Below are 17,809 nucleotides of genomic sequence, written 5' to 3' on the forward strand. Positions count from 1 at the left end.
ATCTATGCCCTGTGCATGTTTGTATAGGTAGAGTAATAAAGCAGTGCTTTCTAGTGTAAATGGTCTGATACAGAGAGGGTGTGTGAGCTGAACGTTATATTCAAACTAAATAGAATGATAGTTGACTTTTGACAAATAAAAATGTGCATATTCAGAGGTGACTAATTATAACTCAAACCTAAATGGGGTGTCTGAGTGAACCAAGCCCCAGGCGTGTGTATTGCAACAATGAGCAGCCAACAACCAAAACAGGCATTGTATACCGACAGACAATTGTGAGTGCAACTCAATGTACACAAACAATTGCAAAACAACTATGTCATTTGTACCAGTTTACATGGCTTTTGATTATAGGGTTATGAAAAAACATTATAATCATTGACTTGAAATAAGATGTTGGAAGTGTGCTTATTTAGATTTTACTATTATAGGCTGCTATAGATTTCATTTGTGAAAGAAATTCCCAATTATCACACAATATCCATACACACACACACACACACACACACACACACACACACACACACACACACACACACACACACACACACACACACACACACACACACACACACACACACACACACACACACACACACACACACACACACACACACACACACACACACACACACACACACATTACAGGTTAATTTGGATATTGGGAGACAGCTGAATTACAGTAATGTCCACTCTGGTGATGCTGTGTAGGCGGACTGAATCAATAGAGCCCCTATGCGGTATGCTCCCATTAGTCAAGCTGTAGTCCAGAACCAAGCAGCAGTTCAAATGCCTGGACCATAAGCTCAATCAGATACAGACTCTCCAATCTATTTTGATAGGGTTAATGCAGTCAGTCGCAGACAATAACAAAGGCAACGTCTGACTATTGTTTACAACTGTTGTCAGCAAAAGTAGAATAAACTAGTGTCGGCCTATGTGTAGAGTCATAATAGAGTTACGGAGGGTATTATATGGCCTCTGCCTTTGTGTGATGACTTAAAGCTACCACTGGAGGGCCCCAGATCCATGTGACATTTTCAATTTCATCAAAACATCTTCTTCGTACAAACACGGGACAATACACGTTTTAAAAATCTGTATATGTGTGTGCTTGTGTCTTTCGGTGGGTTGGGTTAAACGCGGAAGACACATTTCGGTTGGACCTTGCGTGCAATTGACCAATAAAGTCATCATCTTAATGCAGTTCTTCCATTCCGTTTCAGTAAAGCAGCTTGATGTTAACCTTTCCTTTGATATCCCATCAAAATGTGAAGATAAATAAGGTATTGCTTATGCAAATCATTTCGATTTGCAGCACATACTGTGGATCTGTTGTAAGTCCTTGTGAACAGGTTTGATTTGGATTTTGCCACTGTTAGATTGGCTGTGACGTCTCTAGGCTGTCTATTCTCAGATTATTTCGGTGTAAATCCTTAGTGTCCATGTTGTCTTTACTAGCAGAGTTGCATGCCAAGTGAAGGTGAACTGTTGGAAGGGCAATATCTGTGTAGAGAGTGTGTGTGTATGAGGGTATGTTAGTGGGTGAGGGTGTTAGGTTCTATGTGAGTGTGTTGGGTTGTCAGAGGGTCACCAGAGGGTGGCGGGCTGATTTAGAGGCACTCCTCTTCAACATATCTGTCAGTGCTGCTGAGAACTGAGAGCATTACGGGCCTCTTGTCTTTCTCCCGACCCCCGCTCATCCTCGCTCACCTACTGGTCGCCACACTTGCAGGTAAGAACTTCTGCTCACCCGTCATCTCACTCACACACATCATCACACGTATGTCCACACACTCAGACATGCACAAACATGTACACATAAGTATACATACCAACCAGTGGAGGCTGGTGAGGGGAGGACGGCTCATAATAATGGCTGGAACGGAGCAAATGGAATGGCATCAAACACATGGAAACCATTTTTTGATACTATTCCACCTTTTCCGCTCCAGCCATTACCACGAGCCCGTCCTCCCCAATTCAGGTGCCACCAACCTCCTGTGATACAAATACACATACACATACATACACATGCACACAGGTGGACATACTAGTACCAACACAAACCACAATCTCAACACATACTGTAGCAATGCAGGCCCACAGATGAGAGACAGAGGCACTACCATAAAACCCACACCACGCCATACACACATGCTTTATTCTTACACTGATGGCATTGTTAATAATCATTTATATCACTGTTATAGGCTACTTTATTACATGTTCACTGTATGTTCACTGTATAGTATACTGTAGAATATACTGCAGGCCTAAGCAGCCTTAACAAACACTAGCAACCTTACATCAAATCAATAGAGTATGTTTGATGATTCAGGTGTTTTGTGTTTATCTGATGTTTGTCTAATGCCCCACAAACTTCTCTGAATTGATTTTGAATTTGCTTGGTTTCTGCCTGAATCACTCGTGTTGTGATGGAAAGTTTGTGCTGGGCCCTGTACCTCAGCACAGCAGCAAAGTGATACTTTAATCCATGTGATTTTTGGATCTCTAATTTTAGAGAAGATTTAGTGTCACTACTCTACCCAGAATATTTTGAGCTGCCAGACTGGAGCTGTGTGTGTGTGTGTTTGTGTGTGTGTGTCTAAATTGTGCCTCTCTGTTTGACAGGGGGGGTTCTCTCTCTTTTTAGTCTGCAATGGTGCTACTCTGTCTAACCCCACTCAAGATGCTGCCCATACCAAAGGCCCTATAACAGACACCGTGGCAGTGTCAGCACTATCAGAGCCTGGCTCTGAGACAGAAAACACCTCACTGTCTACTGATGTCCCTCCTGTTGTCCCGGTGGAGGAAGAGGGCCTTGTGGTGGAGGAGGGAGTTGTGGAGGAAGGGGGCCTTGTGGTGCAACAGCAGCCCGAGAAATAGAAGGCAATGTCGGGAGACGATGTGGTCTTCTCCTGCTTGCCGTCTGGATGTGACCCAGAGGGGATGGGGGTGCAGTGGGTGGTCCATGGGCACAAGGAGAGGCACACCATACTGGAGGGCAACCAGACTGGACAGGCACACCATACTGGAGGGCAACCAGACTGGAAAGGCACACCATACTGGAGGGCAACCAGACTGGAAAGGCACACCATACTGGAGGGCAACCAGACGTCTGACGATGCGTTTGCAGGCCGGGCATTCCTCTCCGGGAACCCCACTGCTGGGGACTCATCCATGATGCTGAGGAACGTATCGAGAGTGGACTGCGGCGTTTACCACCGTCTCCTCATTCCCCATATATGGCACCACTGTGGATGGGAGTGGGACCAAGCTCAGCATCCACGAGGACCTGGGACAGTACTGAATGCTAGTGTGCTGCTTGAGGATACAAACTCAGCAGTGTAAAAACACATGTAGCCAGACGAAACAGAGTAACAGAGTAAACTATCTGGATATGTATAAATAGAACTGTCTTGACACAAACCAGTTCAAAGCACATTGATATATGAGTAACATATATGGCATTTGGCACAATTCTAGAGTAGTCGTTGTTGTTGTTCAGTTTGATTCTCACCAGGTCTCCCTCCATAGGTCAGAATGGTGGGCATCATTACGGCAGTAGTTGGTGTGGTGGAGGGGCTTTGCGCTGGGACATTGACGCAGTTCAAAGAGAAGCTGCCATGCCTGAAGAAGTGAGAAGGTGCTCTTGTCAGGTTAGAGTGTGAACAGTGGGTATGTATCCATGTGAGGGGAGTAAACCCCCCAAAATAACGCGTCAGGTAGAATGAGATAATATACTGTATGATATTTAGCAGACACTTTTGTCCAAAGCAACAAACAGTCATATATGTTTTACTTATGGGTGGCCCCAGCAGGAATCGGACCCCCGGCCCTAGGCATTGCTAGCACCGTGTGCTACTGGCAGCATACCACCCTGCATACCACTGCTGGCTTTCTTCTGAAGCTAAGCAGGGTTGGTCCTGGTCAGTCCCTGGATGGGAGACCAGATGCTGCTGGAAGTGGTGTTGGAGGGCCAGTAGGAGGCACTTTCCTCTGGTCTAAAAAAATAAATATCCCAATGCCCCGGGGCAGTGATTGGGGACACTACCCTGTGTGGGGTGCCAGCTTTCGGCTGGGACGTTAAACGGGTGTCCTGACTCTCTGAGGTCATTAAAGATCCTCTGGCACTTATCGTAAGAGTAGGGGTGTTAACCCCGGTGTCCTGGCTAAATTCCCAATCTGGCCCTCAAACCATCACGGTCACCTAATAATCCCCAGTTTACAATTGGCTCATTCATCCCCCTCCTCTCCCCTGTAACTATTCCCCAGGTTGTTGCTGTAAATAAGAAAGTGTTCTCAGTCAATTTACCTGGTAAAAAAATAAATAAAATAAACTGACTAAACCACAGAGATAGCGCTACCACTGGGACAGTTTGTTCATTTGGCAGCTTAGATGGAGAGGAACTGTAATTTATACACAGTGTCAGACTAATATTGGCACACAGAACCAAATCTCTATGCTACTCAGTCTGTCACGAGAAAGACTATTGCCAGATAGACTCCAGGACCATGGACATGAACAGGCAACAGAAATAAAGAGAGAGTGATTGGGAATTATGTTTGATTCATTGGTTTAATCTGTCCTGTGCACTTCTCTTCACATGTGGAGACAAAGATAAAATCGCTCATTGTTATGGATGTGTCCAAATAAATGACACTAGAAAACAGTTTATGCAAATGCCGCTACTTTGCTATTATTCTGGCTGCACTTTTTGACGTGATTAAGTTAGCCATAGTTGGCTAGCTAGCAAGTAAGGGTTAAGAACGTTGCAAGCAATATGGCAATGAAACATTTAGAACGAACGACTGGGTCGCGTCTGTAGATACAGAACAAAAAGACTGAACGACTGGGTCGAGTCTCTTGCAACCAAACCAATAGAACCCTAGATTTGTGACGGGACTATATATTGTGGAAGGATAAAATAGTATGAATAAATTCATAAAAAATAATGCTTTTACTTAAAATATGTCAATCATTATTTGAACATGTTGGTAACCCGTTGTATAAAAGTGATAATCCTCTCGAAACTGGTGTTTGGAGAATATATTGGCACAGTTTTGCCGGACCTTGACTTCGTCTCGGGCCTAACAACACCCGTGCCAATATAACCTCCAAACACCGGTTTCTCGGGCATTATCACTTAAATTGGAACCAACATCTAAAACCAAGTCAGTGGGTGGATGGTCTCTAGGTATGAGCATCAAACCCAATATAACTAATAGGACCCCGTGTCTTGAATTTGGTGAAACAGTTCCCCTTTATTTCCTGGTTTGTTCATGTATCAAAATATAATTAACCTTCTCAGTGGTACAAGACAGATTTACTAACTTGCTACGGTTTCTGCCTGACTGCTTCTGGGCATATTTCTTCCAATCAAAAGTAAAACCTCATCTTTCAGTGACCAACTCCATATCAGGACAATTATTTATGTTGTCCTGGGTGTTCCTTTTCAAAACAACACTTTAAACTGTGGGAAATTGATGCCTACTAGAATTACATTGCACGTTTGTTTAGGATTTATATGAACCGATTGATACAATTTCGAATATACTTATTCTTGTTTTACACCTATTTAAAATGATTTACGTATTTTGGCTTCGCTGTAATGAAACGATGCATTCTTTCAATACAGGATTATTTTTGGGGGAAACAGCTGCTATGATTGACTGCCCTCTAGTGGTTCAAATGGCTGCACTAGAAACAGTAACAGTATGAATAAGGAGCTTTTTATGCGCATAACTTCTTTCCATTTTGGATTCATGCAAGAAATGTTAACGAAAGAATAAAAACACAAGTACATGAGAAAGATAAATATGGTTTGGGAAATGATTGTCCATGGTGACATCAAGGTTGCTAGCTGTAATTAGATCTTAGAAGCATGTTACCAATACATTTAAGTCAATATTATTTCACTCATTTCACACATCTCCATCCAGAATAAAACACCAGGCATATTGTTCCCAATTCATTTATTTTCTTTAGACTCCATACAATACATGTGACATAAATATACCTTTGTGGAGACAACCGGTTCTAACATACACACCATCTCCGTCGCACACATCCACACAACACAAAAACAACATTAACATCAACAACATCAATATACCCAGAGAGATGGAAGAGCAAAAATCACATCTGTGAGGCGGGGAAGAGGAAGAGGGCCTCAACCTGAAATAAACAAGGTGCCTCTGTCCCTTTAACCATGTGTACATTCCCATTTTTGTTAACAATCTATTGTTGGTGGTCACACCTGGGAGATGAAAGTGACACGCCACTTGAGAGGCCATGTGTTGCAGCTAGTAGTTAAGTGCAAGTGTAGAACCTGATTGGGGCCCAATGTATATTGGCCTGCAATAACGGCTGTCGTCGTGTGCTCATCATGGGATGACGAGGGGGCTGAAGGGAGAGGAGCAGCACATCCATGCGATGTTGTCAGGGATGATGGTATTGTAATGTTAATAGACTAATGGTGAGATTTGGTATCAATGAATTCAAGTTACATTTTTATTTTATTTAACCTTTATTTAACTAGGCAAGTCAGTTAAGAACAGATTCTTATTTACAATGCCAGCCTACCCCGGACGACGCTGGGCCAATTGTGCGCCGCCCTATGGGACTCCCAATCACGGCCGGATGTGATTCAGCCTGGATTCGAAACAGGGACTGTAGTGACGCATCTTGCACTGAGATGCAGTGTCTTAGACCGTAGCGCCACTCGGGAGAAAATATTCCAGTAGCCTCGTACAAGACAATATGGTGAAATAAAAAGAGCAAGGGTTGTAAACGGGGGGCTTAAACATAGTGTTGGAATGTAGAGGAATGAACACTTAGGAATGACTGAGGTGTGACGGTCACTGCAGCAAGGTTTCACAAAACAGGGGCCACTGAGATACTGCACGGCACAGCACAGGGACTGGGGGGCCTCAGAGGGGAGGTGAGAGCTCAGTCCTCCAGGGTACGGAAGGCGTTCTGCATGTCCTCCAGTAGCTGGGCGTAGTCTGCTTTGATTTTGACCTCGCCCTCCTTCACTGGGTCCTGAAACAGAGGTATACAGAGACACTAGGTTTAGGAGACACAGCGAAGTGCAATAGCGAAGTGCAATAACACTCAAAGACAAAGTCCAACATTGGATGTTCAAAGAAGACCAGAGGTGGTAGAGGGATTGGGGAAGTTGGTTAAAGCAAGGGGCTGAACAAGCATGTACCTTGAACTTCATGGAGCTGAGCCTGTAGAGGACCTCTCCCATGTGCTCCCGGATCATGGACCAGGTGATCTTGTTGTCACTCTGAGCCGTGGTCTCGACTGCATGTCGCGCCAAGTCGTAGAACGCAATCGTATTGGAGAGGATGCCCACCGTTTTGTAGAAAGGGCAGAACCTTCAGGAAGGGGCGAAAAAGTCAATCAATTAATCAATACGCGCATAATAACCGACAATTAAGTCAATTTAGTACGTCTATGACACACAGATGTGCGTGTATTTTACCTGTCGTATGGAGTATAGCCATTCTGCTGCAGGAAGTCATCCTTGAGTAGTTTAGCAACCTCCAATGTGATCTTGTCGGTCTCAGCGAGAGATGCCTGTTGAGATGGCAGGGGGCACAGAAATGAGTGCATAGTGCGTGCATACACATGCTCACCATCAACCGAGGCCGTATCTATAAAATCAACCCATAACCTTTATTCACATTGGCCCCTGCCTCACCTTTCCCACAAGCTGCACAATCTCAGCCAGATCCTCCTCCTCCTGCAGGATCTCCTTGGCCTTGGTGCGAAGCGGCACAAACTCAGGGAAGTGCTTGTCGTAGTACTCGTCCAGCGCCCGCGTGTACTTGCTGTAGCTGATCAGCCAGTTCACTGAGGGGAAATGCTTTCTCTGCGCCAGCTTCTTATCCAGACCCCAGAACACCTGTCAGATGGAGATAAAAACAGGAATGAGGAGTAGGAAGGGTACAAGTTTAAATTGTCCAAACTTTAATATATACAATTGAGGCATTACCTGTACAATACCCAGCGTAGCTGAAGTAACAGGATCCGAGAAGTCTCCACCAGGGGGAGACACACTAGGGGAAAATAACACTGCCAAGTTATTCAAACACTACAGTCTGCCATCACTGTATCATACTGTACGTTCCAATGAGGATTACACTACATGGTCCAGGTATCTGGTGTTGCAGGACTGGTACAGGTCAGAACCCATCTGACTCTTAGAGTCAGGAGGGAGGGTGATAGAGGTTCTCCCTGCTGGTAGAATGAGGAGGTATACTCACGCTCCAACAATGCTGACGCTGCCCTCTCTCTCTGGGTTGCCCAGGCACTTCACCCTGCCAGCACGCTCATAGAAGGAGGCCAGTCTGGCTCCCAGGTAGGCAGGGTACCCGCTGTCTGTGGACAAGCAGCACACAGAGCTCTGACAGGCTCAAAATGGCAGACATGTTGCTGTGATAGGTTTACAGACAACCATCCTCCATTGCCATTTGCTCAGTGTACTCACCAGCAGGCATCTCAGCCAATCGTCCTGAGATCTCCCTGAGAGCCTCTGCCCATCGGGAGGTGGAGTCGGCCATCATACTGACGTTGTAGCCCATGTCTCTGAAGTACTCGGACAGAGTGATTCCTGCAGTGGCACACACAAGTAAGACTCAAAAGCACAGAATCAGAGTCAACACAAGGTTATGAGTGAGTGGTGACTCATCCCCCAACCGTCTAGAACAAAGGAGAGAAATTAGCACAACTACCAACAAAAACTCCAGCTATACTGAACAAAAATATAAAACGCAACAAGTGTTGGTCCCATGTTTCATGAGCGGAAATAAAATCACAAAAAGCTAATTTCTCTCATTTTGTACACACATTTTTACATCCCTGTTAGTGAGCATTTCTCCTTTGCCAATATAATCCATTCACCTGACAGGTGTGGCATATCAAAAAGCTGATTAAACCGCATGACCATTACACAAGTGCACCTCGTGCTGGGAACAATAAAAGGCCACTAAAATGTGCAGTTTCGTTACCAAACACAATGTCAGAGATGTCTCATTTTGAGGGAGCGTGCAATTGGCACGCTGACTGCAGGAATGTCCACCAGAGCTGTTGCCAGAGAACTTAATGTTAATTTCTCTACCATAAGCCACCAACGTTGTTTTAGAGAATTTGGCAGTACGTCCAACCGGCCTCATAACCGCAGACCACATAACCACGCCAGCCCCGTGACCTCCAAATCAAGCTTTTCCCCCTGCCAGCTGGACAGCTGATGTAACTGTGGGTTTGCACAACCGAATCATTTCTGCAGAAACTGTCAGAAACAGTCTCAGGGAAGCTCATCTGTATGCTCGTCGTCCTCACTAGGGTCTTGACCTGACTGCAGTTCAGCGTCGTAACTGACTTCAGTGCGCAAATGCTCACCTTCGATAGCCACTGGCACACTGGAGAAGTGTGCTCTTCACGGATGAATCCCGGCTTCAACTGTACCAGGCAGATTACAGACAGCGTGTATGGCGTTGTGTGGGCGAGCGGTTTGCTGATGTCAACGTTGTGAACATGGTGGTGGTGGGGTTATGGTATGGGCAGGCATAAGCTACGGACAAGAACACAATTGCACTTTATCGATGGCAATTTTATAACACAGATACTGTGACGTGATCCTGAGGCACATTGTCGTGCCATTCATCCACCGCCATCACCTCATGTTTCACCTCAGCCCCATGTCGCAAGGATCTGTACACAATTCCTGGAAGCTGAAAATGTCCAGGTTCTTCCATGGCCTGAATACTCACCAGACATGTCACCCATTGAGGATGTTTGGGATGCTCTGGATCGACGTGTAAGACGGAGTGTTTTAGGTCATGCCAATATCCAGCAACTTCGCACAGCCATTGAAGAGGGGTGGGACAACATTCCACAGGCCACAATCAACAGCCTGATCAACTCTATGCGAAGGAGATGTCGCGCTGCACGAGGCAAATGGTTGTTACACCAGACACTGACTGGTTTATTTCAATTGACTGATTTCCTTACATGAACTGTAACTCAGTAAAATCTTTGAAATTCTTGCATGTTGCGTGTATATTTTCGTTCAGTGTTGTAATGTGATTGCCTGGTACCTGTGTAAATGGAGGCCTCTCTAGCAGCGACAGGCATGTTGGAAGTGTTGGCCACTAGCGCTGTTCTCTTCATGATACTTTCCACCTTCCCATCCACTTCCATTGTAAGCTATGGAGCAGGGAGGAACACCATTAATCAGACTGAGGACACTTCAAACTGGTGATCGGCTATACCAGACACCCTAGTAGTGAAATCCCCTGTAATCTCATGAACCACGTTGTCAGTTATTACAATTTGACACGCGTACGGCCACTAACCTCAGGGAAATCTCTCAGTACTTCAGACATCTCATTTCCACGCTCTCCGCAGCCCACATAGATGATGACATCACTGTTGGAATACTTGGACAGGGACTGTGAGATCACAGTCTTGCCACAACCAAAGGCTCCTGGGATAGCGGTGGTGCCTCCCTGGACACACCTGTGAGAACAAGCACAGAGCCAGAAGCAGATGGCTTGGTAGAGGGTTCACTCTAAGGAAGTGTCAGGAGGAAAGGACATAAAATGGAGTAGAAAATAAAGTAGAGATAGGTATAACTCACGGGAAGAGAGCATCCAACACTCTCTGGCCAGTAAGCAGGGGGTGATTGGCAGGCAGCTTCTCTGTGACCGGGCGAATCTGTCGCACTGGCCAGACCTGGATCATGGTAAACTTCTCCTTCAAACCCTCAAACTCCAGTTCCAGCACCACATCCTGCCGATACACAAACACAATTGACCAAAACAGAGACAAGAGAATGGGATTTATGCCGTTCACATCCATTTTGCATTATTCAGCTGCAAAGACATTTAGTAGGCGGAGGGTGACTCACATTGACATCATAGTTTCCAGGAGGGGCCACGTAGGTGACAGTGCCTCTGCTCCGGGGTGGGAGCATCAACTTGTGCTTGATCAGGGAGTTCTCAAACACCGTGCCATAGATATCCCCACCTGTTATGTGACTGCCGGTCTGAGGTAGAGATGGACAGGGGGAGGAAGAGGACATAATATGTAGATTTAAGAGTTGGATCATATTTCAGTGGGGACACACCTTACACACACACACTCACAATGGAAATACATTATTTTCTTACTCGAAGACTCTGGCCAGGTGTAAACTCCCACTTGAGGTCACGGTTGAGGGCCCCAATGTTGACTCCTCTAGGGATATATATGCTTTGAGTGAGGTCATTGATGTCTTTGAGGGGACGCTGGATACCATCAAAGATGGACCCCATGATTCCCGGCCCCAACTCTACAGACAGGGGCTTTCCTGTCCGAAGGACAGGGTCTCCGACAGACACACCAGCTGCGGCGTACATTCAGGAAACCTAACCACATAGCCTATATGCCCGATAAGAGAAAAGGCTAGAACACATCGGAATAGAAGTACACAAGAGTAAGTGAACCATCAACATTAAGTGAAGGTGGGTGTAACTCTGTTTAGCAGTGAGCAGGTATGACTGAAAAGGATACAGGTCTCTTCGTAGACCTGAATGGTTGCCATGTCTCCCTCCAGCCTGATGATCTCTCCCACCAGCTCACTGTGGCCCACACGCACAAGCTCGTACATGGCCGCTCCTGCCATGGCGGTAGCTGTCACCACTGTTGGTTAAAACATGTTAGACAAAGAACAGAGGACAGAAAACATGTTATTTGCAAGTAGCACTGAGTTTGGATACATGATCAAGTGTAAATAGATCATATTTTTGCCATATTGGAACAGAGCAGGCCTAATTGACCAGGAGGAATAATCATGTGCTGAAAACTTTGTTAACCCACTGAACTAACTCTTAGGTTAGGCATTGGCCTGGGATCCTTGATTGGAAATGTAGACACTGACCTGGACCTAGCCTCTACTCACCCGAGAGTGGAAGACTCCTCTCTCATCTCTAACATGTAGGCTCACTTTTTGTGAACAGTCCCATCACAAGTCAGACTGTTGAATAAATAATTTGTATGTAATAATATAATAATAATAATATATGCCATTTAGCAGACGCTTTTATCCAAAGCGACTTACAGTCATGTGTGCATACATTCTACGTATGGGTGGTCCCGGGAATCGAACCCACTACCCTGGCGTTACAAGCGCCATGCTCTACCAACTGAGCTACAGAAGGACCAGTACTTTACCTGTTGTCAGCCGACTTTGTCCTTATGTAGGAGGTAATCTGATACAAAATATCCAGAATAGTGTTATTAACCCGGCTTTAAGTACACTGGTGTGTATTTCAGTTTGTATTTTCAATGCCGACGCAATTCACACGCGACTTGTACAATATGTAAACAATGGCTGAGTTTAGCCGAAGCACAGACCCAAACGTTGCCCCATGCAATCAGCTGGCAAATTTCACAAGCACTTCCAGCTGATTACGAGGGAACGCCGTTCGGTAGAAAATGGTCAGTTACATTCGGTTAATGTTTACATATTGTGCACCGCGTGAAATGCGTCAGGAGATGGAAAATACAAGCAACACACACATTCCGGCGCCGCAAAATGTCAGGGTAACCACGGGAAAGTGTTGTTTACCCATCTCCACTTCCTACCACCGAAAGGACCAACAGCATGGACAAACCGTTAAAGTAAGTTTACATATCATTGTATTCAACATTCTGGCTTGTAGAGACTTATCAACGTCTTTTTTTACAGACACTTATTTCAGACTGATATCCATGGAGTAACCATAGTAAAAGTCTAATGTTTAGACAAACCTGGCCCAGAAACTCCATGTACATATCCAAACTCGCTTTCCCTCTCCTCATCACGGATTTTAGGAAGCTTGGAAGTGTCCATCTGCAAAGTGTACAGAGGAAAATCAGAGAGATCAATCATGTGACACTTCACTATAATCATGGTGCATGAGACTTAGCTATAGTTACTTCACTTTTTCAATAAATCAAATTACTTAATGGATTTTAAATAATTCACCATGAACACACGGAATCAAAACACATTTCATTCATTGGTAGACATGTATGTAGCTAGGTAAACTAGCTTGCTCAGGTCCTAATACCTGACCCGAGAGCTTTTCTACCATCTGCTTCGCAAAAGCAAGAAACAAACCAGCTAGGATTCAGGAAGCTAGTTAATTAACTAGCCTCTACATACCATATTACAAAGCAACAAAAACAGTATGAAACGCAGTTTGTTGTTTATCACAAACAAGCAAACCATATAACGTTAGTTACTAGCTAGCTAAACTAGTCGTAGAGTCAGTCAGGTGACACTGACAGACCAGAAAGGTAACAGCTAACGTTAGCTAGCTAAGGTTAGCTAATCTGCGTGGTCTATCATCATTTACTAGCCAGTTGCAATGAATTGACATTCATGTTAGCAAACTAAATTCAAATAATACGATTCGGTTTGATTACCTTTTCTTACTGTGCAATGTTCCAGGGCCCTTTGAAAATGTATTTCTTAGGGGATGAGCCGTGATCAGCTGACCAACGCAAGACTATCTTGGGAAACAATTACCATTTTGGCTCAAAGCCCTGTTTTACATTAGGAAAGACGGGCTATGAGAGTCAAAATGGCGTAACAGCGCCACAGTTTCAAACCTTTAGCTCGAACGCGGCTGTGTTCTAATATCCTTGAGATTATTTCCTCAATGACATGGTTTACAAGGATAGAGTCAAAACTATTTCTTTGCATAGCAGCTTAGTCAAATTATTTACTCAATTTTTACCCGGTAAATTGATTGAGAATACATTCTCATTTACACCAACAACCTGGGGGATGAATGAGACTATTGTAAATGATTAGGTAGCCATGATGTTATGAAGGCCAGGACACCGGGGTAAACACCCCTACTCTTGCGATAAATGCTCATAATCAGGGCAGTGTTGCCAACTCCTCAGTAAGGAAAGTAGCTATTGGCTGTCCTAAAAGTCGCTTAATGACGATATCGCCTAACTTGCATAATTGGCCATGTGCATGTAATTGTGATGGACGCTGTAGGACAGAGGAATGACAGAAAGTGAGTAACAAAACACCCTAAATATGTTTAAAACTACAAATGAACCTTCTTTTGTTGATTCTTGTTTTTTTTTTATGTCACAATTCCAACCCTCCTCCTTTATCCGGGCTTGGGACTGGCAAAAGTGACCCAAAAGAGACACTCTGGCGGAGTTATATCGTTTTTGTTTTGTTTGTTTCTTTAGTTTCGTTTTTTACATTTACATCCCGCCCTGAATGTAAAGCCAGGGAGGGACCAGCCAGCGGTGGCTTTCAGCATGTACGATTAATTTGCCGATTAATTTGCAGTCTGGACAAGGAGGGGCGAACGTCTCCTGCTCTGACTGCAGGTGGGAGGGACTGCTGCGCACAACATAAGGACTGGGCCGCCTGTGAGTACTATGGGACGTGGTGGGGCCCACGGCAGCAAAACGCTGCTCGTTGAGAAGAGTAACTACGATATGTGCTTTTACGTCAGTCTCCAATAACACCAGGAAAAGGCGCTAGATTTGTCGCTTTTTAAAAAAATGTGTGCTAGAGGCGTCTGAATACTCACTAAATATAGCGACAAAGTTGCTAAATTGGCAACACTGGCCCTGTGAGATATATATATATATATATATATGATTATTATTATTTTTTTAAAATATTTTTTATTTATTTATTTTTTGACCAGAGGAAAGGGTACTTCCTACTGGCCCTCGAACACCACTTCCAGCCGCACCTGGTTTCCTGTCCAGGGACCGACCAGGACCAACCCTGGGGGATATGCTGCTGGCATAGCCTTATTGATATACAATCACTAAGCCTATTTTTACTGTGATCGGCCTACATTGGAAAAATACACTTCGGAGACCTATTAGTCTAATAAAGTGCCCAGCAAAAATTGTAAAATTGGCCTAGCTATGACAGGCTATTTGATCAGCAAAATGCATATCTATAGTCGTGTGTGTGCTCGTGTAGTACGCTAGCATCTATAAGGATTTCCATTAGTGGTCTAAAATTACTGTGTCCCATGATACAAATTACGGAGAGAACAGATCCACAGAGCAGAACGCACTCATGTTATGATGCATCACACGGCGTGAATCCAAAGGTAAGCCTATGAGTTCATTTTACATACCTTCCTTGTATGATTATTTTTATTAGTCTATTCTGGATATGTCAACTTTATTTTCTTTCAGAATGTATTTTGTAATCACAACATACGGACACGGGATTCCTATCTCGAGTTGGAATGAGGACCGTGCTTTTTTCTGTTGGGACTTTCATCAGTCTGATTCTCCAAGTGGGTATGAAGCACCAGAGGACGAATGGTGAATATTGCCATGGTTGGAAGGACGCGCAATCTACCTGGCGAGAGGGTTTCCACTGTCCCGAGCGCAATGATCAAAGAGAAGCGGTGATCTGCTGCGGAGCTTGTGGGCTGCGCTACTGTTGCGCACTCATGAGAGCAAGACTGGATCAGGGAAACTGCAACAACCACGAGCAAGTTCAACAGCCTGGCACTTCTGATGACAAGAAAGTTGCCAAGAGCGCAGGTAAGTTGTAGCCTAGGCTACTGAAATGGGACCAAATACTTCAATGTTGATCCTTGCATGGTTATTATTATGCTGGCTATATAAGGCTTAGGCTTATTCGGCATGTTCTCGCTGGTCACACACGGGTTGAATCAACGTTGTGTCCACGTCATTTCAATGAAAGGACGTTTACATCTGTGCCCAGTGGTTATTCCTTGATAACACACACTGAGATTCCTTGTTGCCTAAAATGTATTGGTGAATGAGAAAGTCTAATGCAGTGTGCTTGAATCCATCCAACCCACCAAATTGCCTTGAAGTGTGGCCTCATGTCCAAGCATTTATTAAACTCTTCAATGTGCAGTTAGCCTACTCCTGCACATCCCGAGAATCATGTTAAGACTTGATCTGCTGCCAAGGAGCTTTTCAATTAACTGTTTGTTTTTAGTGTTGCATGTTTTGCACAGTTTACTGACTTACCCTATTAGAATGTTCTACTCTTGAGCAAATTGGAATATGGGCACATCCCTGGCCTTGCGAGAACTGAAGAGCAGGGGAGTCACATGAATGTGCATAGTCTATACAACTACAAAATATGTACACAGGAAGGTAATCCTTAAAATGTCTTTCCTTTTCACTCTATCTTCCCTTCCACTTCTCTCCTGCCCCCTGCCCTCTTAATTTGTGTTTTAATTTCACTCTGTAGTACCTGTCTATGTTCCCTTTGTGATTGTGGGCTCTTTGTTTCTGGCCTTTATCTTTCTGGGCTCCATGGTGGCCATGGGTGTCTGTCTGAGTCGTAAACAGGAGATCTCCCAAAGCCCAGGAGGTGCTGCTGGTCCCCAGGGTGGGAGTGGAGAGCAGCAGCAGGAGGCTGTACCCATGACAGGGACGTCCTGTGGTTCCACCTCATCTCTCTACCCTCCCAATGCCAGCCAAGCCTGTCCAACTGGATCCTCATGTGTCCACCAAACCTTACAGAGGCAGGAAACTCCCACCAGCCTACAACCCTCCATGGCTCAACCTTCTACCATGCACCCCTCCATGGTGTTTTCCACCCTGGTTCACCCCTCCATGCTTCACCATTCCATAATGCATCCTTATATGGCTCAAATGCCTACTCTGTATACCTCACAAGAGGAATGCCGTCTTCTATCATCTCCCTGCCCCCCATCTGGCTATACCAGTACTAAACCCAGACACACTGAAGTGATCATATAATTTGTGGCTTTGACTTTTACAGACTCCAGTGGGGAGTATTTGGGTATTCAAATATGAAAATATTAATAAGCCTAGAAAATGGAAAGTAAATCTGAGTCAGCCAAATGAATACAAATATTGAAGAGAATAATTGCAATTGGTCAATGACCAATAATTCAAGCTTTCACGTTTTATTTTGACTTAAACTGTATGGTATTTATTTGTAAACATGCTGTATATGTGCTACTTTAAAAAAACATCACAAATTGCTGACCTATTTCGGCTGTTTTGTCCATAATAGAGTTATATTACTGTTAAGTATTTCTGATGCAGCTGTCAAACTCTGTACATAAACCCATCACATGATATCATGACTCCCTCATTTACCACTCTTTATCTGACACATTCTTCACTGTGATCTCTATACATGAATAGAATTCACTCTGGGGGTTGAATGTCCACGGTGCTGAATGTTTGCGCGTCTAGCTAGACGTCTTTTACCAACTGTGGCTTTTACAATTGAAGTTACATTGTGTTTTTACCTCCCATTTTTAGACTTAATTCCATACTTCCATGTGTCCATCTGAAGCATGCATCTTCAGCATTAGGCTATCTTATTAAGGGAGACCGTTATAGGCCTAATCAATCAGAATCATGTTTGTCCTACAAGAGGAATCTTTGTACAGCTCACAAATAACATACACAAAACGCAGTTGGAAACGAGCTACAAGTCACACACAACTAGTAGCCCCAAACTACATGGAGTTAGTAATGAATCAGGGAACCCTGGGATAATTGTGGGGTAATGGCATGGTATAGCAGACCTAGCTATAATCATCCCAGGGGAAAAACAAAGGGATAAATGTGATAGTGTCTGGGGGCTCAGTGTCATGGATAATAGAGGTATTAGTGGCTGGGGGTGTAAATGGGTGCAGTGATAGTGATGTGTGAAAACATTGAGGTCAACAGTGACATTGTCATTGAGGGTAAATACTGTATTAGGGTTAATAAGGTTGAGCTGGCCAAAGATTAGGGCTC

At 44.4% G+C, this 17,809-nt stretch overlaps 3 protein-coding genes across 7 annotated transcripts; 2 read left to right on the top strand and 1 right to left on the bottom strand.

Moving 5' to 3' along the window:
• Nucleotides 1–1,147: 1,147 nt before the first annotated feature.
• On the top strand, nucleotides 1,148–5,968 carry si:ch211-137i24.12 (Immunoglobulin superfamily member). The gene is made up of 3 exons (XM_052457536.1): nucleotides 1,148–1,735; nucleotides 2,635–3,350; nucleotides 3,546–5,968. Exons 2-3 carry the CDS (start codon nucleotides 2,896–2,898, stop codon nucleotides 3,643–3,645), a joined length of 555 nt encoding a protein of 184 aa, XP_052313496.1. The 5' UTR covers nucleotides 1,148–1,735; nucleotides 2,635–2,895; the 3' UTR covers nucleotides 3,646–5,968.
• Nucleotides 5,963–13,618, bottom strand: LOC118390464 (V-type proton ATPase catalytic subunit A-like). Its single transcript, XM_035781054.2, has 15 exons — nucleotides 13,469–13,618; nucleotides 12,809–12,890; nucleotides 11,570–11,698; nucleotides 11,188–11,402; nucleotides 10,926–11,063; nucleotides 10,656–10,807; nucleotides 10,372–10,534; nucleotides 10,114–10,222; nucleotides 8,505–8,627; nucleotides 8,281–8,395; nucleotides 8,010–8,073; nucleotides 7,716–7,919; nucleotides 7,497–7,591; nucleotides 7,218–7,389; nucleotides 5,963–7,048 (listed from the first exon to the last, which is right to left on the bottom strand). The coding sequence occupies exons 2-15, from the start codon at nucleotides 12,888–12,890 to the stop codon at nucleotides 6,956–6,958; spliced, it is 1,854 nt and encodes a 617-aa protein (XP_035636947.1). The 5' UTR covers nucleotides 13,469–13,618; the 3' UTR covers nucleotides 5,963–6,955.
• On the top strand, nucleotides 13,450–17,137 carry LOC118390465 (protein shisa-2 homolog). Of its 5 annotated transcripts, none has more exons than XM_035781055.2 (5): nucleotides 13,450–14,073; nucleotides 14,361–14,443; nucleotides 14,728–15,147; nucleotides 15,236–15,592; nucleotides 16,278–17,137. In XM_035781055.2, exons 4-5 carry the CDS (start codon nucleotides 15,289–15,291, stop codon nucleotides 16,790–16,792), a joined length of 819 nt encoding a protein of 272 aa, XP_035636948.1. In that variant the 5' UTR covers nucleotides 13,450–14,073; nucleotides 14,361–14,443; nucleotides 14,728–15,147; nucleotides 15,236–15,288; the 3' UTR covers nucleotides 16,793–17,137. The 5 variants fall into 5 exon arrangements, with proteins under 5 accessions (XP_035636948.1, XP_035636951.1, XP_052313346.1 ...); XM_035781058.2 differs by having other exon boundaries at nucleotides 15,327–15,592; XM_052457386.1 differs by having other exon boundaries at nucleotides 13,450–14,443.
• Nucleotides 17,138–17,809: the final 672 nt, after the last annotated feature.

This window comes from Oncorhynchus keta, chromosome 11 (assembly GCF_023373465.1).
Source record: "Oncorhynchus keta strain PuntledgeMale-10-30-2019 chromosome 11, Oket_V2, whole genome shotgun sequence".
Lineage (NCBI taxonomy): Eukaryota > Metazoa > Chordata > Actinopteri > Salmoniformes > Salmonidae > Oncorhynchus > Oncorhynchus keta.